This window comes from Hylobates moloch, unplaced genomic scaffold, assembly GCF_009828535.3.
Source record: "Hylobates moloch isolate HMO894 unplaced genomic scaffold, HMol_V3 SCAFFOLD_34, whole genome shotgun sequence".
NCBI lineage: Eukaryota > Metazoa > Chordata > Mammalia > Primates > Hylobatidae > Hylobates > Hylobates moloch.
Genome location: NW_026652309.1, coordinates 2,985,107 through 3,011,787, shown reverse-complemented (window position 1 = coordinate 3,011,787; position 26,681 = coordinate 2,985,107). Strand labels below are relative to the sequence as shown.

General features: G+C 50.3%; 1 protein-coding gene across 1 annotated transcript in view; it reads right to left on the bottom strand.

The window, feature by feature from the left end:
* Window positions 1-21,631, bottom strand: part of LOC116463386 (protein APCDD1-like) — a 56,851-nt gene extending 35,220 nt beyond the window's left edge. Inside the window, exons 1-3 of the mRNA XM_058434596.1 lie at window positions 21,595-21,631; window positions 21,295-21,517; window positions 20,753-20,832 (exon numbers count right to left, since the gene is read on the bottom strand). Of these exons, the coding sequence (XP_058290579.1) occupies window positions 20,753-20,832; window positions 21,295-21,517; window positions 21,595-21,631 (340 nt within the window). The remainder of the gene's footprint in view (window positions 1-20,752; window positions 20,833-21,294; window positions 21,518-21,594) is intronic.
* Between the last annotated feature and the right edge of the window lie 5,050 nt (window positions 21,632-26,681).

The window sequence follows — 26,681 nt, the reverse complement described above, 5'->3', positions numbered from 1 at the left end:
CACTCACACACAATGCAAGCATGCACACACATATATATGCACTCACAGTGCATGCACACAGGCACATAAACATGCGCATAATGGAAACAAAAGTTTCAGGAAACAGTCTTGGCTCTTACTATGAGACATCCACTCCCAAGTATTCTCTTCTCTTTCATTAAGAAAGGACACTGGTTGGGCCCCACTAATGTGAGTCATGAGCCATTAAGAGATCATGACTATGATTTTGGTAACTCTTGCACATTTACACCCAGCAACAAGTCCAAGAAGGTTCCTAAGAGCCTTATTTGTAAAAGCCAAAAGCTAGAGACAAACGAGATGATGGTAGATAGAAGAAGAGAAAAATAACTGGCGGCTTCCTCACACATTGGAATATTATCCAGAAGTGAAAATGGAGGAACTACAGCCACAACTAATAGTGTGCTCACACCTTAGAAACATAATATCGAGTGCCAAAAGCAAACACAGGAGAATACGTACAGTGAGCTATGACTTTCATCAACCTCAGGAACAAGCACAGCTAAAAAAAAAATACCCTGTTTAGGAGGGACCTGTACCCTGAAAAAAAAACAAGGAAAAGATAAACACAAAATTCAGAAAGGGAGAACAGGTGAGTGAACAAAGACATGGGCAACGCTGTGGTTTTTGGGGTAAGGGCTGGGCTCACCGGGGTCCACGTTACGTTCACAGCTGACCTTTAACAACACGACACCAGAGTTAGGGGCATCAATGCCCCACACAGTTGAAAATCTACCGGTAACTTTCAACTCCCCCAAAACCTAACTACTAGTAGTCTACAGTTAACCAGAAGCCTTACTGATAACATAGTCAATTCACACATATTTTATATACAATATGTATTATATACTGTATTCTTACAATAAAGTGAGCTAGAGAAAAGAAAATGTTATTGACAAAATCATAAGGAAGAGAAAACATATTTAGTATTCATTAGGTGGAAGTGGATCATCATAAAGGTCTTCATCCTCATCATCTTCACGTTAAGTAGGCTGAGGAAGAGGAGGGGCTGGTCTTGCTGTCTCAGGGGCAGCAGAGGCAGAAGACAATCTGGGGATAAGTGGACCTGGGCAGGTGAAACTCATGTGGTTTAAGGGTCAACTGCGTTTCTTTTTTCTTTTCTTTTCTTTTTTTACTTTTCTCTTTTCTCTTCTCTTCTCTTCTCTTCTCTTCTCTTCTCTTCTCTTCTCTTCTCTTCTCTTCTCTTCTTTTCCTTTCCTTTCCTTTCTTTTCTTTTCTTTCCTTTTTTTTTTGAGTCAGGGTTTCATTCTGTCACATAGGCTAGAGTACAATGGGATCGGCTCACTGCAGCCTCAAACTCCCAGGCTCAAGCCATCCTCTGGCTTCAGCCTCCTGAGTAGCTGGGACTACAGGTGTGCACCACTGCCACACTCAGCTAATTTTTATTTTTATTTTTAGTAGAGATGGGGTCTGGCTATGTTGCCCAATCTGGTCTCAAACTCCTGGGCTCAGTGATCTTCTTGCCTCGGCCTCCCAAAGTTTTGGGATTATAGGTGTGAGCCACTGTGCCCGGCTGTCAACTGTGTTTCAAAGTATACATATACTTTGTAGTCCTCAAATATCTAATAAAAATGCACATTTGATCAAGTCAGTCCTGTTGAAAGCCCCTTCCATTCCGAAGTCCTACGAGCCCCGTACTTTGCCTGTGATTCTTGTCTCACGATCTTCTCCTGGCATTCTGTACCCACTGAGCACCTGGCAGTCCCTTGGCCATGCCCCACATGTACCCACCCTGGGGCCTGTGCACTTGCTGGTCTGTCTGCCAGGAATGCTCTTTTTGGGCCTTCTGGCTCATTCTCCTCCTTCAGCTCAAGCGTCTCCTCTTCAGTGAGAACACCCCCCATGACCTTGTCTCAAGGTGGTTCCTCTGGTGTCCCCTGGAGCCTGCTGCCCCCTGCACTCCTCCATAAACAAAAGTGGGGTCCTTTCTGGTCACTGCCTGCTGGACACTGGCCCCAACTGGTGCAGATTGGATGCTTAGTGCTCACATGCCTCCTTCAGCCGAAGGGAGGGCTGAGGACACCTCTGTCTAGTGCCGTACCTGCCAGAGTCACACAACAATATGGAGCACTAGGACCAGTGGCCTAGTTTGAGGGCCCAGTGCAAATTGAAAATACACGGCCCCTTGTTCAAAAAGTTTTAAGAATTTCAAGACGATGATGGCAGAGTGTTAAGGCCAGTGTGGGGCCCTTCTGAGTGTGGGACCGTGTGCCTGACTGCACGGATGGTGTGCCCAGGAAGCCTGCCCTTGGGGCCAGATGGAAGCCTTATCAAACGCTGCAGGGCTGGGGGCCACAGTGGCTTGGCCTTAGTCTAAATGGGTCTGACCTTCTAGGCCGAGCTGCCTCCTTGAGCCCCAGGACACACTTGCTCTTCAACCCACCTGTGCCCCGAGGGCAGGGACCTCGAATGCATCCTCCAGAGGTTGAAGCCCAGGCTGAACCCAACACATCTAGGTTGGAACTCAGGCCCTGCCCCTTCTGACTGAGGTGGCTTTGGGTAAGAAGCCTCGGTGCCCTCGTCTGTGGCGGGGTCAGAGACATGTTGGGGGGAAAGGGGTGAGGTGGGTTGAGAGCCTCACGGGGGGGTCGCACACACAGGAAGGTGTGACCCATGCCAACACCACCTCCTATAGCAACACAGAACCAGAAACCTGTGCCTTCCACACTGCGCTGTGGCCTGGCACCTGGCTGGGGTCCCCGCATGCCCTTGTCTCCCCAGCCACTGCCAGGGCCATCAGCGGAGTGGGACCCAGCCTCCCCACCCTCCAGCCTTGAGGTCCCCAGGTCCCCCTATCCAGGCTGGGCCCCTGTGCCCACATCCCCCATCCCTGGCCTGAGTGACAGAGGGGGCAGTGGCTGCGCTTGAGGCCCTACCCCATTGAGGTTCAATGACACACCGTCTTTAGGATAATTTTTATGAGCAGACGAGAGCAGGGGTGTTTCTATTCAGTCCACTTTTCCTAGGGTTAATGAGTTCAGGTTGGTTTTCTGAATCCTAAAAAGGCCTTTTTGTGTGCACAGCAACTGCTTTATTCAGCCATAACCTGTGCCCAGCCTGGGTCAGCCATGGGAGAGGCTGGGGAGGGACTGTGACAGTGGGGTCAGAGGGGCTCGCAGTGGACGGGCAGCCAGGCCCCAGGCAAATGGTCCTGTGGGTGCCAGGGGGCACCTGCTGTGCTTGCCAGAGGCTGTAGCAGCCCCTCAAGGGCAGGTGCCAAGCTGGGGCAGGGTTGTGGCCCAACGAGACAGCCCGGCACCTGCCCCCAGGCCAGGCAGGGGGACAGACATTGCTCAGATCATCTCATGGATGAAAACAGAATGACAAATACTGACTCAAGGCTTGGAGGAAGCCCAGCGAGGGGGCTGCCTGAGGCTGGGAGCTCAGAAGGCCCACCTGGGAAGCGACAGGGGAGAGAAAGGTGGGCCCCGTGGGCCTGAGCAACGGCAGGTGCAAGGGTCCCGAGGTGAGTGGGCTCCACGTGGCCGAGGAAGACACAGAGCTAGTGTTGGGGGTCAGCATGGGGCAGACAGGCCGGGAGGGTGCAGGGGCCAGAGCACGCCCTGAGGCTCAGGTGAGCCGGGCCGTTTGGTCTTTATCCCGACACCAGAAGCCCTTGGGGTGTTACAGGCAGAAGCTGCAAGGAAGAATGGAGCTGTGCGTGGGAGAGTGGAGGAGGGCCAGGGAGACCCTGAGGGGATGCCCCTTAGGGGGCCAGGCCAGGGTGGGTGAGGCCTGAGCCTGGCATGGAGGAAAGGGACCCCCTACGAGCGGTGCTGAGGACGAGTGGTCAGTTAGACTCCGGCCAGTGTCCAGTGAAATAAAAAACAAGTAACTCAAACTATGTAAAAAAGAAAATTCACGATGCAAATCTGCATATGTATATTAGAAGGTCTGAACTTGCAGACACTAGCCAGTGACAGGGGCCCTTTGAGGAGTGAGGCCATGCAGGGGACAGCTCGAGAAAGACAGGGCTCCAGGGTCAGCAGCCTGGACACCAGAGGTCACAGGATGGGGGATGAGGAGGGGGTTGGCGGGCCTATGGGAGCTGGTGAATGGGGCCTCCTGGGGGTGAGGGGGCACGCAGCGGGTGGAGGCTGAGGGGCAGATGCGGGTTTCAGGGAAGGAAGCTGTAGCAGGACCGAAGCCTTAGGCCTGGCCACAGCTGCCCTGGAAAGTGGGTTCTCCCTGGGGGAGTCTCCCTGCCATGGGGAGGGGGCCCACTAGGAGGCCCAGGGAACGATGCCTTGCATCATGTCCACAGATGGGGTGCTAAAACAAGACGAATCTACATTCTTGTCCTGCTGGAGGCCATGAGTCTGGGCTCAAGGTGCAGGCTGGGTTGGTTCCTTCTGAGGCTGGGCTGGGATTGTTCCAGGCCTTTCTTGTGGCTTGTAGATGGCCACCTTCTCCCTGCGTCTCTTCACATTGTCTTCCTTCGACGCAGGTCTGTGTCCAAATGTCCCCTTTCTATGAGGATACTCGTCATGCTGGATGAGGGCCCACCTGCATAGCCTCATTTTAACTTGATGACCTCTGCAAAGACTCTGTCTCCAAATGAGGTCACACATGCTGAGGCCCTGGGGGTCAGGACTTCAACATATGGATTTGGGTAGGGACACAATTCAACCGGCAGCACTGACTGAAGATCACACGGCTGGTGGAGAAGGGACCTCGTGCAGCCTCTATTAATAGATTCTCATATTAAAAGAGAAGTCTCATGCAGAGAAGCAGAATTCCCTGTACACACACCTCAATCATTTCTCTCCCTTCTCGGCAGCAACGACTGTTATCGGTTTGTGCATCTCTCCAGATCTTTTCCTGTGGGGGCATATGCATAAATATATGTCCCGAGGAGGGGTGCAGTAGCGGGCTGTTTTTAAAATAAAATTTAAATCCCTGTTATGATGAAAAACCTGGCTAATGAAAATTACGTTTCAAAACAGACTGAGGCGTTTTCATGCTAACTATGGCGTTCTTTGTCTCATTTGCAATGGAAAAGTCCCTTGTTTCAAAAAAATGCATTATTAAGAGGCCTTACAATACAAATCACATTTTCCAATTCAATAGCGTACAAGGTCAGCCAAGCAAAGACAATGTAAGCTAGCTTCAAAAGCGTCTTGCTCAAGAGTGAAATTTGTTCGGAAGGGCAGCATTCTAATCCGAGCCGTGGGGTAGGCTGGTTGTGGCGTTGCTGAAATTTCAGCCTCCAAAATGAACCCCTTCGGTAATTGAGAACCTATTAAAGGAGCTTAAATGCAGTTTCAGATATTGCATTTCCTGATTAACAAGGATATAATTTCTTGAAGAAAGAAAGAAAAAAAGGATTCTGTTAATATCATTGGTTTTCCTGAATCGGCCCTTGTACAGGAAGAAAGGCCAGGGGCTGCTGGCCTGGAGGGAAGCTGATAGGGACACACTTGGGTGGGAAGAGGGTGTTGAGGGCCCGGCAGGGCAGAGGCAGGAAGCCCGGGAGAGTCTGTCTGGACTGGCCACCTGAATTCTGTTTGGACCTCGAGACCAGCTGAAGCCACACCTCCCAGCCTGATAACCTTGGTCTCCACCTGCAGTCAGCCTCCCTGGTTGCAGGTGCTGAGCTAGAGCCATCTCTAGAACATGCCTCCTCCTCCCCTGTGCAAAAGCTCCTCTGTCATTGGAGACACATCCCCATGTGCCCTCCTGGTGGGCATCATCTGCAGCCCCTGGCACTGCTTTTGGCCCCCTGAGGCCATGGGCACCTGCCTCACATCTCTTCCTCCCTTCATGGAGTCTCATCTCCATCCCACATCTGTGGGTGGCTGGTTCCCACCTTGGCTGCAGAACCCTTTAACTTCTCATTTCATCCCAATAATCAGGACACAATTTTGGCTGCTCTGATGCAGACCCACAGTAACAGTCATTGCAATGAGGTGGAAGTTGACTTTTCTGTGGGAGGGAGAGTTGGGGCCAGTGTGATGGCTCTGCCCAGGTTCCTTCTGGTGTGTGGCTCTGCCCTATCCCTAGGTGTGACCTTCATCGGCATGGTCCAGCTGAGCTCACAGCAGGTCTGTATTTCTACCAGGGGAAGGAAAACAGGGGCTGTGTGTCCTCCTGGTGGCCACACTGCTGGCCACACTTAGCTGCAAGGGAGGTGGGGAAACCTTCTACCACCTCTGGACGGCACATGCCCAGCTAAGACAGGGCTTCGCCACAGTGAGAGAGGACGGGAATGGAACCCAGGGGAAGCCTGCAGCATCCCCACACCTCCCCTCAGTTGACCACACCTATGGCGACACCTGTCTAGGAGGAATTTTCTCCTGCAATAACCCTCAGCCTCCAGTTGCTCAGTCTCTTCTCATGCTGGCCTTACCTCTGCAATTTGGTCTCAGAAATATCAATCACCCCATCCCACTTCCTTGCCCTGAAGAGCTGTTGGATTGGGCACCAGAACTGCCCTTGGACAAGCTATGGCTCCTTCCTCCCTCCATCCACCTCAGTGCCCTTCCCAAGCACGTTCATAGGAAGAGGCTCCTGGCTCCTACCTGCTCCTGCTCTGTGGGCAATGCCCCCTCACACCCTGCTTCTGCCCCAAGACAATGGAACTGCACCCTCAGCAGGAGGGCACCCCTGTGCCAAACACCCCGCCCGTCCCTGTCTCTCCTCTCTCCAGCTTCCCTCCCTAGCCCCATCTCCCTCTCTGTCTCTCTTGAGCCTTCAACCTCTTTTATTTCTCTCATAAGTATGCAAACCTGCTCCACTGTCTCTCACCCTCCCTGGCCTCCCTTTGTTCATTTACTCTTTCAACGGATATTTTGTATGTGTGCCTACTACAGACCGGGCACTTCCATCTCACACCAAGATTTAAAAAAAAAAAAAAAAAAAAGTAAATATTTTAGTTTTTAAATAGAGCCAGAGCCTAGAAAAACAAAAACAAATTCCAAAGTGCTCTACACTGAATGGCACAAGGTGAAGCTTCTTTCTCCTTCTACCCTAGTCCCTCCCTCCCAAAGCAAAAATTATTATCAGATTTTTCAGCATTTTTTCTGGGGGAAAATGCATACGTGAATTTAAAGCACTCTGTTTTGATTTTTTCACTTAATTTGTAGAGACAGTTTCCCATCAACACAAAGTCATCTTTCTACTACGTTCTCTTTCTGGCTGTAAGATGTTCCCATCTGTGGACACATCACAACAGATTCAGTCAACATCTAATGAGGGGCATGCTGGGACTCCTGGCATTTGCTACCCTCCTACCCCAAGCATGAATGTCACCAGTGGGATCCCGGGGGTCATATTCGGCCCACTCTGGGCCAAGGGCACCCTGATGGCTCTGTTTGTGTTCACCTCTCCATCCCCAGCCCCAGTCCTGCACCTGGCTCATAGCAGGTCCTTGGAAATGCTTGAGAATGAAGCTTCACAAGCTACTTGCTACATTCTTTCATTTAATCCTTTTGGCAGTGTTTTAGTGTTTTGAGATAGGGAAGTGTCATGCCCTTGCTTTAAACGAGGGGACACCAAGGCCCCTTGTCTCTCCCTGTCCACCCAGTGGCTTTCCTTTCAGCTCACACCCTCCCCACAGCCACCCATGCTCTGAGGACATCCCATCCTTCCTGCAGGCCACACCTGTGACTGCCCCTGGACATTCATCCTGGCCAAGGAAGCCACCGTCCACCAGGAAAACCCTTCACTGCACTCCCCACTAGCCAGTTGCCCAGTCCAGGGATTTTTGCCTCTTGTGGGCTCTCCAAGCTGTCCACTTCCCCCAGCCCTCCCACTCTTCCAGATGCACCACAGCTTTGGGTGAAGCCATCAATCCTGGCCACCGCCACCCGGCCTCCCTGAGGGTTAGCACTCTGCCAGGTACCCCACAGTGTGACATGTGACATGCCCACTTTAAAGATGAACCCCTGGGAACCCCTCCTTGTGGCTAAGATCTGGAATACTACCAGTCTTATTGAAACCTCCTGTCCCATCCCCAGGGGTAACTTCAGTCCTGAAGTTTGGACAAGTCATTCCCTTGAATGATTATGATGGACCAGAGAGTCTACAGTGTCTATCTTTAAATATATTTCTTTTCTTGTTTGTAAGAGCCTCTGTTGGTGGCTGAACTGTATTCTCCCCAAATTCATATGTTAAAGCCGTAACCCCCTGTACCTCAGAGCATGACTGTATTTGGAGACAGGGCTTTTAAGGAGGTGATTAGGTCAAAATGAGGCCATTAGAGTGGGCCCTAATCCAGTCTGACTGGTGTCCCTGTAAGAAGAGGAAATTTGGACACACAGAGAGACATCACTGATGTGTACCCACAGAATAATGGCCGTAGAGGGCACAGCTAGAAGACGGACACCTGAAAGCCAGGGAGGGCAGGCTCTGCAGAAACCAACCCTGCAGACACCTTGATCTCTGACTTCCAGCCTCCAGAGCTGGGCAAGAAAGAATTTCCGATTTGTGTGAAGCCAGAGAGTCTGTGTTCTTTGTTATGGCAGCCATAGAAAGCAAATACAGACCCCCCATCCAGTTCATCTCCAAGTCCTGACAGTTCCACCTCCACACGCACAGGGGAAGAGTCTCACCTCTCTCTAACCCTACAGATATAACCAAGCCACTGTCACCACCTCCCATGGATGCATTTCCATTCAGCAACCAGAGAGCCTTTTTGAGCCCGAAAACCTGCCTCTGGCTTTCCAAAGCCCTTAAGCTTGGCTGTGACCCTCTTTGTGGCCTGCTCATCCCATCCTCTTGTCCCGTTACTCTCTAGCAGCCATCCCGACTTTCCTTCAGTTGGTTCCTCTCATCCTGGATCTTCTAGCACTGGCTCCTTTTCATCTCTTAGGACTGGGCTGCAATGTGGCCTACTCGGAGAAGCCTTCCAGATACGCCCCATCTAATAGCCCACCTCCCTGGTCACTCTCCCCACTCCCTTTCTCCTCTCCTCTCACAGTACTTGTCACCATCTGCCATTGTCTTGTGTTTTTTTGTTTTGTTTTGTTTTGAGTCAGAATCTCACTCTGTCACCCAGGATGGAGTACAGTGGTGCAATCTCAGCTCACTGGAACCTGTCTCCAGGGTTCGAGCGATTCTCCTGCCTCAGCCTCCCAAGTAGCTTGGATTACAGGCGCCCACCACCATGCCAGGTTAATTTTTGTATTTTTAGTAGAAATGGGGTTTCACCATGTTGGCCAGGCTGGTCTCGAACTCCTGACCTCAAGTGATCCACCTGCCTCGGCCTCCCAAAGCACTGGGATTACAGGCGTGAGCCACCGCACCTGGCCTTTGGTGTGTTTGTTTTCTAATCTGTATGTCCTACCTCTGCCCCATCCCACCAACTAGATTGCAAGTCCCATGAGGTCTACGCCAGGCTCATTTTGTTCCCTGTTATATCCCTGGGGTGTAGAACAGTGCCAGGCACGTAGTCGGCACCCACTGAATGCTTGTTGAAGAACTGAGTACTTGAATGAAGAGACATTCTCACCACTGATTTGAAGTTATAGGACGTTATCTACAAACATAGTAAAGACATGCTTACTCATTTAAGCTCTCCTAAATTAGAATTTGAAGTAGAGAGAGAAAGAAGTTTGTCTTTGTATTTAAGCAGAACAAAAAAAAAAAAAAGAACTTTCTAAGCAAATTATCTACGTAAACAGGGAATATGTTTCACCCACTTAATAATGAAGTCCAGCAGCTCTGGTCTCAAACACTCTTAGAAGCTCTTTAGCAATAAATATGCAAATTACAAATTATTCCATGTTCTTGTTGAAGCTCTTACAGGGCTCTAGAGATTCAGGGGCCCAACCTCTCTTCCTTAGGGCCCCGTCAGCAACAATAATGAATGTCCTGGGTGGCAGTGGACATGACTCTTTATATGGGACCGGAATTCCAACTTTTCTGGAAGTCAGGCTTCCCCTAACCATCATCAGAGGCAGAAATGCACGTCTCTGAATTTCCCTAAGGCAGCATTTACAGTCCCTGAAAGGTTGGAGGTGGGGTTTCCTAGCAAAATGCAGCTAGCCACTCAATCATGTAGGTTATGATCTTCTCGGAGATTTTGTTGGTTACCTTGAAGTGATTTCCTGCAAGAGGCAGACGGAAATGCAAAAGTATTGCAAGACTGTGGGATAAACAACAAATCCAAATGCTGATCATCATAAAAGCCCAGGTACTTTCACTCACTGGCAAGTTGGTCTTAATTTCAGTCTGTGGGTTGCTGTTAAGGAAATTGGAGTCCATCAGAATTTGGTTAAAGCTGATGGGCCAAACAGTAGACTTCAGTTTCAAACTATCTAGAAACCACACCCAACCACGAAAAACACATGTTAAAGCAACTCTAATTGTACATTTCAAAGAACAAGTAATTTTGTTTTACTGTGGTCACTGGTAATTCCAGGCTAAATACAGCCATGTCGTGCTCTCCTGTATCTACACATACTTTTGGAAAAGAGTAGGGTTGGGTGTGAGCTATTGCTTTTCCTCCCTCTTTCTATATGATTTAATATTGAGGCTTGGGGGAGGCAGCTCAGATTTTGTATTTAATGCACATTGAGCTCTAGGGGTAGTGAACAACAGGGGTATACAGCACATATACTATTTAGCCAACTGTTCAGAGGGCATGGTCTCAAACTTTGTAGGCATATAGGTTAGCTGCTTTGGTTGTAAGCAACAGAAGCAACATCTGACTCATGTAAGCTAAAAAGGGACTTCTTGCATGGGCATGGATCCAAGGGATGCTCTGGGAGTGCAGTTGGTGGGAACCACTCTGCACTTCCTCCAGGACACTCCGTGGGCAGAATGTGCTTAGCTTCTGGTCACTGCCCTTAAAGTTCAAAGTCCTGGAGCAAGCATCCCATGAGCCTATCTGAAGACTGACACCTCAGGTGGAGATGAAGCACCTTGACTGACAAGTCCTCTAGGACTGGATTCAGTGAAATTCTGCTATAGCAAAAGAAGGAGGAATGGAGCCCAGGCAGGCAAAACTGGTACCTGTCCACTGCAGTTTTGTTTCTAGCAGAGAAGGACTTGAGATGGGGGAGAGGAGAGAGCAGATTGCTCAGGGCAAAGGCTTCACGGCTAATGGTACCAACAAGTAGCCCAATGCATCTCCCTGGCTTTGGTAAAGGATCCAACCTTCCCTGGCTCTTCTCTGTGATGAGCAAGAGGTCTTCTTGCCTCTGAGACAACCATGTGAACAGATTGTTAGCACCTCAGGGCCTCCGGGGAGCAGTGAGTTCTGGCCTTATTGGGTCTGGCCTTTCACGCATTCTGGATGTTTCCTGAGCAGCCATGAGTCCACCAGGCGGCAGTCTTCCCAGGCTTCTTCTTCTTCAGAAGCACCCTAGCCCAGTGGCGTCCATTTCTTCAGGTGTCAAGTGGTGATAAATAGCAGTACCTAAACCACAAGACAGTTGTGTAGAAATAATATAATGCTCCTACAGTGTTTCATAAGGGCAAGTGCCCAATGGACGTTACGTATTGCTGACATTGATCCACCCACAGCTACAGTGTAGCCTCAGTCACACTAGTGGGGTTCCAGTTCCCTGTTCTGAAGCCCCATCCACAAGACTGAGGGCACCTTTGGCAAGCACCTCTCCTCACAGCAGGGAGGGCACAGGGCCTTATCTAAACATCTGGATGTTTGGGGCCCTGATGTTCCCCAAATCCATTCCCAGGAACTTCGGTCTGCCTAAGAGCATCTGGACTACCCAGGACCCCCAGTTCTGTAGGTGATCCCACTTCTGACACCAGGACCAAGTCCTGCAGCCAGGTCAGGTTTCACTTCGCCAACCTCAACCTCTGTTACATTTCTAACCAGCCTCTCTTGCTGAAGTCCTAGCAAATTCAGGAGGTTACAAGACTGTGAAGCTGCAAACCCAGCTCTTTTCCTTGAACCCCCAGCCTCAGATGGAACTGATCCTATAGAAAATACAGAGAAAAACATAGAGACAAAGAAAGAATTTTCTCATAATCCCCCCCTCCAAGATATAACTGCTCATTTCCTATATTTTCTTTTTTTATTTAAAAAAGGATGCCTCCTCTATGAAAACATAATTAGAATCAAATATACTATATTGTGTTTCTTTTTAAATTTTTTTACAAATTATTATTATTTTTATTTTTTGTAGAGACAGGGTTTCCCTTTGTTGCCCAGGCTCATCTTGAATTTCTGAACTCAAGTGATTCTCCCACTTTGGCCTCCCAAAGTGCTGGGATTACAGGCGTGGGCCACTGTGCCTGGCTCATTGTGTTTCTTGTTCTAACATCATGTCATAAATATCCTCCCATGTCAGTCAATTTTTTTGGATATATAATTTTTTATGTATGCATAATTCCCTCAAGATGTATTTAAGTCATTGCCTACTGGTGGGTATTTAAATTTTGGCCTCCTGACCTCCCTTCCCTCTCTGGAACCCTGGATATGGTTTGGCCCTGTGCCACTCACCTTTCAACTGTTGGATGATCACATTACTTCTCAAATTCCATTCCCCAGAAACACCTGGTGCCATCCCACCCACCAGAGTGGGCCCTTTGGATACAACACTAGGCATTTTGGGCAGAATTGCAACCCTGCAAAATATATGCTGAAGTCCTAACTCTAGTACCTCAGATTGTGACCTTATTTGGAAATAAGGTCACTGCAGGTGTAACTAATTAAAATAAGGTCCTACTGGAGCAGGGTGAGCCCTAAATCCAATATGACTGGTGTACTTATTAGAAAAGGAGATGAGACACAGTGATAGAGACACACAGGGAGAAGAGGTCCACATGGCAATGGAGGTAGGAACTGAAGTGATGGGTTTAAAGCCAGGGAATGCCAAGGACTGCTGGCAAATACCAGAAGCTGGAAGAGGCAAAGAAGATTCCCTCCTACAGGCTTCAGAGGGAGCATGGCCCCACTGATACCTTGATTTTGGATGTCTGTTGTTCCAAGCCCCCCACTTTATAGTACTTTGTTATGACAGCCCCAGGAAACAAACACAAACTCCCCAAATCCCCACTTCCCAGAAGCACCTAGTACCATCCTAGCCACCAGAGTGGGCCCTTTGGATACATCCCCAGGCAAAAGCAACCTGAGTCCCCTTGCACCTCTGGAAGCAGGAATTTGGGCTTCTCACCTCTTTACCCTTCTCTATACCCCCATCTTCCTCTGACCCATCCAGACACCATTTCTGTCTCTTTCTCCCCAGCCAAGCTCCTGATATCCCAGAAGGAGAAGGTGGCCTTGTAGCCACCCAGAAGAAGAAATGTAGCAGGTCCAAAGGCTGGAATCTGTAGGGCAGTGTCCTGTCACCTTCATAAATGGTATGAGTGACATCTACTGAGGACTTGCTCTATGTCTGCTCTGCAGTGAGCTTCCCACATGGACAGTCTTTTCTACTCAAGCAGCCCCATGGGTTAAACATCATTTTGCAAAGGAGGAAACTGAGGTGTGGAGGGATTAAGTGGTGGGCCAATCAATGGAGCAGCTGGCATGTGAGCCTGGACAATTGATTTCCAGAGCCCAGCCCATTCTGCAGTCTTTGCAGATGAACAATTAGGATCCTTCTCTCTTCAGCAACTCTCAGATTAACATTTATTTGGGGTTTTAAAAAGTTGTTCTTGCTAGCATGTCTGTGGTCTCCTACTGCAATCTTCCCCATTAAGCCATGTTATATAAACAGTCAGCTCAGATGCCTCAGAGTGTGTGTGTCTCCTGGTGCCCAGATTTTGCTTTAATTCATGGTGCTTTCAAAGGCATCAGGGCAGGGAGGTATTTGCATGAACTTGGAGCTGAACTTTCACTGGAGGGTGGCAGTTGAGGCATGAAGCTTGGTGGTCCACAAATCTGGGTTGCTGGGCTTGCTGGCTGGATGACTTGAGTGCCTGGTATCTGATATGGTTTGGCTGTGTCCCCACTCAAATTTCATCTTGAATTGTAACTCCCACAATTCCCAGGTGTCATGGGAAGAGCCTGGTGGGAGGTAATTGAATCATGGGGGCGGGTCTTTCCTGTGCTGTTCTTGAGATAGTGAATAAGTCTCATGAGATCTGAGAGTTTTTAATAAAAGGAGTTTCCCTGCACAAGTTCTCTCTCTTTGCCTGTTGCCATCCTTTTAAGACGTGACTTGCTCCTCCTTGCTTTCTGCCATGATTGTGAGGCCTCCCCAGCCATGTGGAACTGTTAAGTCCATTAAACCTCTTTCTTTTGTAAATAGCCCAGTCTTGGGTATGTCTTTATCAGCAGGGTGAAAATGGGGTAATACAATGTCCATGGCATAGAGAGGTTGTGAGGATGAAATGAAGTAATGTGCTAGCACAGTGTTCTAGCTGTCTTTTTTCTCTGAGGTAAGTTGGTCTTTCCCCCTCTCCCTGACTCTTTCCCTTCCTCTCCTTCTCCCTTTCCCTCTCCGTCTGCTACATACACACCCCCCACACCCCCCCACACACACCCCAACACACACACAAAGTGGTAATTTATGGTAGGTATATCTGACCATCTGTTCTCCCCTCTGGGGAATATACACACTTGCTAATAGCCCATGCACCCTTTGCACAGGTTTCAATGGAGTGAACATGAAAGAGAAGAGAAACAGTAACTTCTGTTTCAGGAAGCTTGGGTGAACAAACAGCAAGCTGAAAAAAACTTGCAACATATACAAGAGACATCTACTTTTCTGAATATAAAGAGCACTTATGAATCAATAAGAAAAATGGTTGGAACGTCCAATATGATGACAGCAGAAAGATGTGACCAGGCAGTTCATTGGAAAAGCAATATGGGAGGTCTATAAAACACAAATACTTGATTCTCCTTGCTCATAATTATAGGAATCCAAATCAAAACTACCAAGCATTGCCACTGGCACGATTTTTAAGAAGTAATAATAGCAAGGGTTAGTGAAGATGTAAGAAATGAGTGCTCTCCTAGGTCACCAATGGGGGTGGTGCTGGTACAACTCATTTGGAAAAAAAGCTGGCAGGAGAATTTAGCAAACACACTTCGCCACGGCAATTCCACTGCTAGGCATTTCCACTAAAATCTGCAGGCAAAGGGGAGGCTGGCAGCAGGGAACAGAGTTCTAGACAGAAGAAACAGCCTATGCGTGCATATGGAGGTTGTGGTGGGAAGGAACGCAGCTGATGGACAGGCTGGTGGGCTCTGAGTGACTGCTTCATGGTGGTGCTTCCAGCCCAGCAGCCACTATCCTCCCTAAGAAGAAAGAGAGGTTATCTGTGAAGTGTGTGGAGACAACTGTCACATGGGGATCAAGGAGCATGGGGAGGGGAGAGCACAGAGAGAGTGAACATGGCTGAGACTGTATCCATAAATCAAGAGAGATGCCGGCTGATGTGATTTACATCTTGACAGCATGCAAGGGTTTTAAATCTCAAAATGCCCCCTGAAGTGGTTGACATCCTCGATTAGATGTTGGCATTGGTGGTGGGGGGAAGAGATGAGGACAACGGAGCAGAGGACTGGCAGAGGGGAGGTGGCTGCGGAGGCCCTGGAGGAGCTGAGGAGGGCCTCGGTGGCAGGGCCCTTCAGTGCAGCTGTGACTGGGGTTCCCGTCTGCCGCTGTTTATACTATGTTGGATATATGAGCGATTACTGAGTACCTACTATGTGCCAGGCACTGTTCTAGGGACTGGGGAAAGAACTGTCGATAAAACAGGCCAGGCCTTCTTCTTGTGCAGCCTACTTTGTAGTGAGGAACAGACTGTAAACAGGGAAACAGGTAATGATAGGCCACGGTGTATGGAGAGTGAGGGGTGCCATGCAGAAAGGCAGAGCGGGGTACTGGGAAAGACTGTGTGCACATGCGTGAGTGTGCATGAGTGTGCGTGTGAGTGTGTATGTGTGTCTGTGTGCACACCGTGTGTGTGAATGTGCGTGCATGCGTGTGTGTGTGTGTGTGTGTGTGTGGAGTCAATGAGTCAATTTTAGCCTTCCTTTAGCCTTCTGGGAGGGCCTCTCAGAGAAGGTAACATCTGAGTAGATACCTGAGTGGAAGAAGGAGCCAGAAGAATGTTCCAGGCAGAGGGAAGAGGGCGTGAAGGCCCCGAGGGAGTTGTGCTGCCTATGTGGAGGCCAAGCCAGGAGCTGCCCAGGTAGTTGGTGCTGAGTGAGGAAGCAGGCAGGACCAGGGCGGGCAGGGTGCTGTGGGCCGTGTCAGGGCCTTTGGATTGGACTTTACTCAGGGGTACTAAAATTCTTCTCGTTTCCCTGATGATGAAACTGAAGACAACACTATGATATCAATGGGCACAGACGGTACCTCTAGCTTTGCCTGTCAAAGTTTCCAGTTTGCAAATGAGTCTTAGCTATACCCTTGCCTAGCTCTTCTTGGGCAAGTCACCTAGTTCTCTGGGCCTCAGTTTCTTCATCTGTCAAACGGGAGTGAAAACCTCCACCTTCCAAGAGTGTTGTAAGACGGGACTAACAACTCACCTCAAATGCTGCTGTAAGTCAGGAGCTGAGTCTGGGCCCTGGTGGACACAGAGGGCGCTCAGTAAGTACAGCCCATCACTGTCACTGTCTTTATTACCAGGCTCTGAATGGGGGCAGGGAGAAGTGAGGGATCAAAACAGCCGTTGATAGCACATGTGCTGGCTTACGGTTAGAGACTTTCAGGGCTGGAAGCAAATCCGGGCCAAGTCCTAGCCAGTGCTACTCGCATCATCCAGCTAGATTCTTGGATGCCTCCAGTGATGGGGAATTCACTACTTCTAGAGGCATCTTATTCTTACCCTGCTTTACATCCTTCAGTGAACACTCCATTGCTCTTAATATAAAGTCCAACTCTTTTCTGAGGCCCCACAACCCTCCAGAAACCAGCCCCTGCCAACCCCTGACCTTGTCCACTGTCCACTGTCCACTGTCCACCCCTTGGTCCCTCACTCTCTTTTCTTTTGCATCTAAGCTTTGCACATACTAGTCCTTCCGCCAGGAATTCTGTCTGTTCTGGCTCCTTCTCATTCAGTTAGCCCCTCCCCTTTTTTTCAAGTTCCAGGTTACATATCACCTTTCTAGGGAGGCCTTCTTGAACCTCCCAGCCTGGGCTAGATACCCCTAAAACTGCTTGGTAAAGTGCTCATCAGTCTTGTAATTAGTTGCTCATTTAAGATTTAGTTGCCCTGTTTTCCATGAAGGTGGGGAGCTGTCTGATTGGTCCTTCTGTCTTCCGCACCTCACACCAGTGAGTGGCACATACACAGGAGGGCACGCAATACACGTCCACTGAATTGAGACTCTGTCAGTGCCTCTCTGCTAGACAATTCTTCCTTTTTTTTTTTTTTGTCTCGCTCTGCTGCCCAGGCTGGAGTGCAGTGGTGCAATCTTGGCCCACTGCAACCTCCACCTCCCGGGTTCAAGCAATTCTCCTGCCTCAGCCTCCCAAGTAGCTGGGATTACAGGTGCCTGGCACCACACCCAGCTAATTTTTTATTTTTAGTAGAGACAGGGTTTCACCATGTTGGTCAGGCTGGTCTTGAACTCCTGACCTCAGGTGATCTGCCCACTTTGGCCTCCCAAAGTGCTGGGATTAAAGGCGTGAGCCACCATGCCTGGCCCAATTCTTCCTTTTAGCAAGCTCACCCTACTCCAGCAGTGAGCGCTGTCATCATCCCCATTCTGCAGATAAGGAAATTGATGATGGTAGCACTGGCAGCAGGGCTGGGGCAGAATGACAGGAGACAGCAGCAAGAAGGGTGGAGCCTGGCCCTGCATGGTGTCAGGGTTAAACCCAAACAATTATGAATTTTGTTGCTGTTGGTATCATTTTAATAGTCGAGGTGTTCTCATGGGGAAGAAAATACAGCACCTGCCACAAGGAGACAGATGCTAAGTGACGTGTCCAAGCTCAAGCTGAAATGGCCAGTTCCTGAGAGCAGGGGCCCTGACACTTTCTTCCCCAGGTCTGGGGACTTTAGAGCAGCATCAGACTCCCTGCAGAGACAGCACAGAGGGTTCACCAGGTTCTCAGTGCTAAGTGCTGGCCATATACCATCTCGTTGAAAACTTCCAGCACTCCCTGAGGTCACAGCTATCACCATTCCCAACACACTGATTGGGCCACATGCCCAGGGAAGCTGTGTGGGTCCAGGTGACAGAACAGGAAGGTAACAAAGGCAGGGTGGGAACCAGGTCTGCCTAATTCCAAAACCACCCTCTGTGCCAACTTCAGAATTCCCTTCCTTCTCAAGAGCCCCCCAACTCAGCTTAGCTGCCCTCAAGCTCAAACCAATTTTAATGGCTTCTCCTTCCCTTTGCATTGGGCTATTGATCTTCATTTTCCAGGCTGGTTTTGGCAGTGAATCACTGTATCTTGGAAGTTTTATCAGGGGCTCATTCTGGCTTTAAGCTTTCATTAGCATAGTTAACTTCCAATACATTGCAAAAATATTTCTTCACATGTAGCTTCTAACTGCTTTGCCATCCAGATGGTTTTGAAATCAAGGAAGCTGCTGTATTTGCCTGGAGCTGGTTGTTTTGAATTTTGAGATTACAGCCTTGGTCAGAAGATAAGTGGCACAGCTGGCCACAAAGATTCCTCTTCGAGAAGCACATCACACAGCAGCAAGAGGAAGTCTCCACTGATAAATTTTGTTTGTTTGTTTTGAATAACTAATACGATTACAGGTCTCTATTCACATTAGATTTTTGGATGAGTGTATTTAAGTAATTTTCTTCTTAGTTTTTATTCTGGGTTTCAAAGCAGAGCTCCACATCAACAACTAATTTATTATGGAATAGCCTGTGATTTTTGACCTAGTTAATCTGACTCTAAATGATAACTTGCCATCGCAAAGTATATGGCGAGAGATAAAAGCAGAGCTGAAGTTAGAAAAAAAAATACAAGTGCGAAAAAAAAGCAGCAGTGATGGTTTCTCATTCCCCCCACCACCCCCAGCATAAATTGTTGAGTAATGAGATTTTTAAAAGCCAGAAATTGCTGTGGAGTGAACCAACACTGGCAGCTGGAGAACTGGCACCAGACATATCCGGCCTGACAGTGTTTGAAGGAAGGTTCGCTGCAGTGGGTGACTACCCATACAGCAGCCTGGCTTCTGCGGCCGCCATGCGGACATGTTCAGATACAAGAGGGAGGGAGAGCAAATGGGAAAAATCAACGTCCAAATTAGAAACTACCTAAGCTATGTTGTTTCTCTTGGGGCGCCACTGTGTCTTTGATTTCCTGATCGTTCAGAGCAACAATAACAAAATCTGTCTAACCCAGTGATTTTGACAGATTCATCTGAAAACTACCTGTTGGGTTTGATCTGTTCATACCAGTGATTCTCAACCGGGGGCCACTTTACCCCCTGGAGACATGTGGTCATATCTGGAGACATTTTCAGTTATCGTAACTAGGAGGAGGTGCTACTGGCATCTATAGGAAGAGGGCAGGGATGCTGCTAAGCACCCCAAAATGCACAGGACGGGCCCCTCATCCCCAACAAAGAGTCATCTGGTGCCAAATGTCAATAGCAGCAAGGTTAAGAACTCCTAACGTGTGTGTACTCAATCTGAATTCCCTTGGTTGGGTGGCTGGTGTGCCATTATATATATAGTTTCTGGAACCTGGAGACATGAAGTTCAGCCATGCCCAGCTCAGGCACCTAAATTATGTAAGTAGCTGAAGGATTAACTGGGTCCTGTTTCCTTTTACTAAAGCAAAAGGATCTCATCACCTGGTAATGTAGCCAGTGGTGAAAAGAGCTTTTCAAAGAAGGGTTCAGTGGAAAATAGTGCCCGGTGTAGAGCTGGGAGCTGCAGTGGCATGCTGAATGGCATCCTCCCCCTTTCTGGTGGCTGTGTCTGAATTGAGGGCAGGCGGCCCCCTTCTCTCGTCAGCCCCCCCGGGCACTCTTGGCTTCTCTGCTGTTGAATCTGTCTGACTTGCTGTGGTGAAAGGTCACCGAGGAGCTGGGCAGCAACACTCCCCAAGAGCCAGCCATGGCTCTACACTCACAGTGATTTCATTGGCATGACGGGAAGCTCCAGCCTGCCAAAGACAACAGCCCTGTGCTGTGACTGAGACTGCAGGTTCCTGGGGCATGTGTCCCACCACTCTAGACTATTCCATTCCCACTGGGTGCAACGGCCTGGAGGAGGCGGATGAGAGCAGATGGATACCCGGTTTCCCCATCCTGTCCTCCCTGTCTCAGCACCCAGCAGAGGTGCGCTTCCACAGCTGGCCCCCTTGTCACCCTTTCCAGTTCGCATTTTCCTGCCCTTTCGAAAGAACCAGCAGGGCTGAGGTGGTCTATTTTCACGCTGATGATCAACTAACTCTGTGGCCAAGGACAGCTGTGTGACCTCTCGCTCCCAGACTGGCAGGGGAAGCGGACCCTGGATGAATGTCCCTTTCGACAGGTGCATCTGCAACTCTTCAAGCTGCGGAGGCACCCTTCCTTGACCCTCCTTCAGACCCCTGCCAGTTCTTCTCAAAACAGCTTGCTTAGAAATTTGGGGGCTGGGAAGAAAAGACTGTGATTGAAGAGCTCCTCGAAGTGACTTAGACTTTGCTCCTCGGCTATACATGGAGCAGAGCGTGCTCTGTGGGACCGCGCAGCCCCTCTTCACCCTGGGGTTCTCGGCTGCCATTCCCTGAACACGAGCTCAGTGCAGGCAGCAAGTGGAGTGCTCCTCCTGCACACGCTCTCGTAATCTTCACAATCATCCCAGACGGAGGAGGGGATTTTGTGAGCCCATTTGACAGGAAAGAAAGTCAAGGCTGAGAGAGCCGATGGCCATGCTTACCCAAAGCCAGACGGGTTGATACGATGTTGATCTGGGCTTCCCAGCCAGGTGGTCTAACTCTAGGGCCAGAATTCTTAGCCCTTCATAATGTGAGGGTGCTTGGGGATGAGCCCCCAGCTGGGCACACTTCAACTGTGGTTACTGTCATTTTTGTCAGTGGTGACTGGGCCCCTGTGATGGCACACTCCAGTCAGCTGGCCTTTGTACAGTTTTGTCTACCCTACTCCCCACCCCCACGAAGAGCCACCAGGGAACCCCTTAGTCCTGGAGAAGGCATTGCCTACTCTACCAGGGGTTCCTGAAACCCCTTGGTCCCCTTTGTCAGGCCTGCTGGGCACAACTCGAGTCTGGGGTCACTGCGCGCTCCCTAGCTTCTCCCCGAGTCCGGCTGCAGGACGAAGCCCCGACCCCGCACAGGTCAGGATTCTGTGGGCAAAAACAACCCCAGTAACCTTGGTCTGAGGAGCCGGGCTTGTCCTGCACCATGGGGGTCTCAGTGGGCCTGGGATCCTCCTGCATCTTCTTGGAGGCCCCGTTCCCACTGGGCCCGGCACAAAGGGCAGCTCTGGGTACCTACAGGCCAGGCCCCGACTGGCGCAGAGTGTGCAGGGGCGCTCATATTGCGCAGTGACGCGACTCCTTCCCGCAGGGCCCAGGAAGCTCCTGGAGGCGAGCCGGTGCCGGCCAGGTGAGACTGGAGAAGGGCGCGCAGGGCGCAGCATAGCAGCCGCGTGCGCCGGCCCAGGGCCGTAGTCCCCAGGGGCCCTTAGGGGACATTAGACGGCGAGCTCCCTCCCTTCCGAACTCAGTCAGTTTGCCGGGTGGGGGAGGGTGGCACCTACCTCCCAAAAGCACCAGGACGCAAGCGTAGGGGAGCATGGCTGCGGGCATCCCGTCGGGGCTGGCAGGACCGCCCGCCGGGCGCCGCCAAGGTGCTCAAGGGGAGGCGCGGGCGCAGGGCTCTGGGACGGCTGCGGGCGCCGGCGGCCAGGCTGGGGTCCTGTGAAGAAGTTGCGAGGGTCCTGCGCCCCCCTCGGCGCTCACACGCGCTCAGCCTTCCCGGCTGTTGATAGTTGTAAGCGGAGCTGCGCACTCATAGGTCCAACTCGCCAGAAGAGGTGGAGACAGCCCCCGGCGAGGCGCGCACAGCCCCCTGGTGCAGCTCCTGCCATTCAGACCCCCAGCCCTCCCCCAGATGTCCGTCCCCTGGCCGTCGCCTTCCCCAAAGTCTTCGCAGTGGGCAAGGAGCCCTCCCCCAAACTCTGGTCCCGGCCAAGCCAGAGCGATGCGCTCCTTGCGTCAAAGCGCACCCCTAGCCAGGCCGTTCCCCGGAAGGGCAAGCGGGGCGGGGAGTTCCTCTAAGCCCCGCCAGTCCTGGGACCCCTGAAGTTTCTATTCAGGTCTTCCAGCTACTCCTGGAAAAGTCGCGTCAACTTGGATCCCAGCAAACCCACAAGCGCAGTGAAAGTGGCCAACCCGGTCGCCTAGAAGCCAGCCCTGGCCTCTGTCAGTAAATGAGGCCGTCACCCCCTCCCCACCACACCCAAACGCATCTAGGCAAAGTGTGGAGCCGACCAGGCGGGTTTTCCTCCTCCTCCCAACTCCTCCTCCTGCCCCCCCCCCCCCCCCCAAATCTCATCTGAGTGAGTCAGCTGAGGGTGGCAGCTCAGAGGCGAGGCAGCCGTGAGGCGGAGGACAGGCTGGGGGATCCCAAAGGGTGCGCTCCGGCCCCCACCCCGGGCACTGGGACTCTGGTGGCACCCTGGGTGGCAGGCAAGCCTTGAAGTCAAGTGCACGAGCCTTGGAAAGGAGGACCGGGAGAGTTATGGCATTTATGAATGAAGAAGAGAAAGAGAATCACTCGGATGGGAAAAGTTAACTGGATTGTTCCCACCTGCAATGGATCACCGGGTAACTGCAGTGGGACCGAGGGGGCGAGGCTGCGGGCTGGGGATGTGCGGGTTTCCTTGTGTTGCCATGAACCCAGAGAGGGAGAGGGAGAAGATGGAAAGAGAAAGGAAAAAGGGAAAAAAAGTAAGAGGGGAGAGAGGCTAAAAGAGAGGATGAAGAGAGACAGAGAAGAGAGACCTGAGAGAAGGAGAGAAAGAAAGAGACAGAAAGAGAAATGAAAGTGAGGAAAGGGGAACCAGGCAGAGAAAGAGAGAGAAAGGGGAGGGAAGAGAGAGGGAAAAGGAAGGAGGGAGTGAAATCAACAGAAAAAAGAGAACCAGGAAGGAGGAGGGAGGGGGAGAGAGAGAGAGAGAGAAGAGAGAAGAGAGAAGAAGAGAGAAGAGAGAAGAAGAGAGAAGACAGAGATGCGGTCTCCCTGGGGAAAGGTTTGGAGAACTGGGCCAGACCCATTTCCTGGGACTCACGAGTGAGCAGTCCACCTGCCCCTCTGAAGCATTTTATAGACTCATTTGTCCCACTTTTGTGGGCTGATCATCCCACATGGGAGCAGGGGACACCACCTCACCTTTTGATTTCTTACCAGAAACTTGGGTGAGGCTTCCAGGAGCCACAAGAGCCCTTCAATCCACCCAGGGACCCCTGACGTGGGCCCACCAGCCGTCCTTAGCTTTCCTCTCCAGAGGCAACAGGGAATAGGAAAAAGCCCAGAGCAAGGCCACAGCATGATCTTACGCAAATGGAAATGTGAGGAAAACGATCAATTTGCTTCCTGAAAATGACATTTTTTTTTTCTGGTTTCTATGAGACTCGAGATGGCCTTGCTGAAACTGAAATCAGTATGAGCTTTCCCTGGCAGACAGTGGCCATTGTCACATATTAAATTCTCATGAAAGGGATAACTTTGTGGGCAAGAGGAGAGTTGTGCAGGGTGATTATTTATAATTGCATAATTGTCATTATTTGTGGCAATTATGTGTCTTTCAATGTACAAAATTTACAATTATGGGTAGTTTAAAAACTACATGCTAAGGCTGGGCGCCGTGGCGCATGCCTGTAATCCCAGCTCTTTGGGAGAGCCAGGCGGGTGGATCACCTGAGGTCAGGAGTTCAAGAGCAGCCTGGCCAACATGGTGAAACCCTGGCTCTACTAAAAATACAAAAATTAGCTGGACATGGTGGCGGGCATCTGTAATCCTAGCTACTCCAGAGGCTGAGGCAGGAGAATCACTTGAACCTGTGAGGCGGAGGTTGCAGTGAGCCGAGACCGTGCCATTGCACTCCAGCCTGTGTGACAACAGTGAAACTCCATCTCAAAAAAAAAAAAAAAAAAATTAAAACTATATGCTATTCTGGCCATAATCATTTGAGACTTCAGTCTCTGGGCTTTCTGGATGTGGGTATTTGAAAGTCCCAGGTGGCTGATGGGGATTCAAGCATTAGTAGCTTTTTGTGGGGAGAATGGGTGTTACACTGATGTCCTATGTAGGGTCGTAATTCAGTATTTTCAGAACTTATTGTACTGCTGTTAGAGGCACGAACTTTTCCACAAAGTATGGTGCTTGTGTATTAATAGTTGTATTGGCTTATTTAAAAATGAGAGGATTTGCTGATAATTCTTGAGACTGTGGCATGGGCCAGGCGCTAGGTGGACTGAGTACTTTATATGCATGTACTTTATATCTGAACAAATTGACAAGAAGTGGGAATTATGGTCAGGCCATTTTACAAACTGGGGCAACTGAGTTCAGAGAGTTTGGGCCACTGTCCTGAGGCCAGGCAGCTGGAAGGTGGCAGAACTCCTGGATCCCTGCTTCCAGCCACCATGCTGGGTCTCCAGGACACGTCCTGTCTCACTGGGTTGTCTGCTCCTTTCCAAATCGGAGGACCCCAAAAGAAAAGGCCTGTTTTATAATAATGGCTTCTTTTCAAAGACGTGTGTGAATAATGGGGGAAACATGACTCCAAAGTACTTTTTCTCTCCAGCCTGGGCAACATGGCAAAACACCATCTCTACAAAAAATACAAAAATTCTCCAGGTGTAGTGGCACATGCCTGTGGTCCCATCTACTCGGGAGGCTGAGGTGGGAGGAACTCTTGAGCCTGCAGTGAGCTATGATTGTGCCACTGCACTCCAGCCTGTGTGACAGAGCAAGACCTTGTCTCGAAAAAAAAAAAAAAAGTGCTTTTTCTAGATCCTAGCTAAACCCCAGTTGTTGAAGCTGAGAGTTACAGGTGGGCCCTGCGGCTGCTGCATCCTCACCCTTGCGATGGGGCGACACTTGGGAGGATGTGGGCAGCTATAAAGGGCACGGGAGGCTGACAGGGCCAGCGTTCCTCACCTGGAAAGTGAAGCACAATGCAGGTGAGCTGACCCTGTTGAGGTAACACAGATTTTGCCCCACAAATAGAAAAAAGCAAAGAAAATGGACAAATAGTGTTTGAACAAGGCTGTCTTCAACTCACAAGGAGCTCAAACAAGAGCAAAAGAAGGAACCGAAGCTAAAACTCATTTATTATCTTCAAACATATATTTATTTTTAATCAAAAAAAGAAAAAAGTTATGTTGTCCAGATCTTGCATTTTGCTCAAGGAAGGGTGATATACGCTTGGTTCCTGACCTCTTTCTTACCAAGGAATCGCTTGAGAGCTTTTGAAACGGCAGCAATCACAAGGCTGTTTTGGGGAGAAGCCTCAGCTCTGTGTTGGCCGTGAGTTACATCTGTGAGCATTATCGCATCTTGGCCTCCGTAGCTGGGCTTTCCCGGGCTGTTAACTGCAGGGGCCCGCCCTGGGTGGTCAGAGCTGCTGGGGATGAGGTTTTGGGAGGATTCAGGGGGCCTTGCTGGGTGTGAGGGAAGCAGCCTTGAGTCAGATGTCCGTGAGTGGGCGCCAGCCTTCCTGCTCCGTGTTTATCTCCCACACCACCCCTTCCCCCAGAATCGAAGTCCAGGGGGAATCAGGAGGAAAGTATTGCAGAGCAGAGCCTCTCTTCCTTCCCCCTCCCCTCCAAACACCTACCTCTTCATCCTTGTCCCTGTTAAAAACACCATGGGATGATAAGATCACCCCATAAAATCTTGCTATAAAATGGTCTGTTTCCTCTGCTTGTTATCAGGGGTATCTGATCAAAGAAACGGTGCCCAGGCCTGGTTATCTAATAACAAAATAAACATCCAGGCGGCCTCCTGGGCCGAGAAAGGTAGGCGGGGGCAGCTCTGGATGAAGCAGGGGACAGACCGGGGTGGGCTGGGCCCCTCTTGGTGACCATTCCTGCCTCCTGAGTGAGCATGCTGGCTCGGCCCAGAGTCGACCAGATCCTTACAACAACCTGCATGTTACAGACGAAGAAACTGAGGCAGGGAAACCAAGTCTCTGTCCTTCAGAAGTGCCTGGTGCATCCCTGAGCCTAGCACATGCCTTGTGCATAGTAGGGGCTCGCTACACGTTTGCTGAGTGAATGAATGAGAGAACAAATGAACTATCACAGAATGAGCACTGGGTTTATCAGAAGACCTGACTTCAAATCATGATGCTACCACTTAGCCACTCACCAAGGCCCGTGCTAGGGAGAGGCAAACTTGTTCCCAGGGCTCGCCATGTAATGGGCACTCACTCTTGGGTGGGCATAGGTGCAGATAGCCCCTCTAGGTGAATGCCTTCTCATAGTTTGAGCCCTGGGTGCCTCCCCCCAGTCCTGGCCCTGCAATTCCCTCTGCATCTGTTTCTTCCTCTGTAAAATAGGATGAAGCTGTGCCACCCTCTAGGAATTAGAAGACCATGTCCAGGAATTGAGCATTGGGTGCAGGATCCAGTCTTCTCAGGCCCTGAAACCACATGGTGAGAAGTTGAAGGTCACACAGCTGGTGTGCAACGGAGCCTTGATGGAAACCTGGTCTGGGCTGGAAAGACTGGCTCCTCAGCCTGAACCTAAACTCCCTAGGTCTTGAATGGCATCTTGTTCACCTGCCTCTGGGAAGGCAGGTTGTGGAAATACCTTGGGCCGTCTGGCAACTCACCC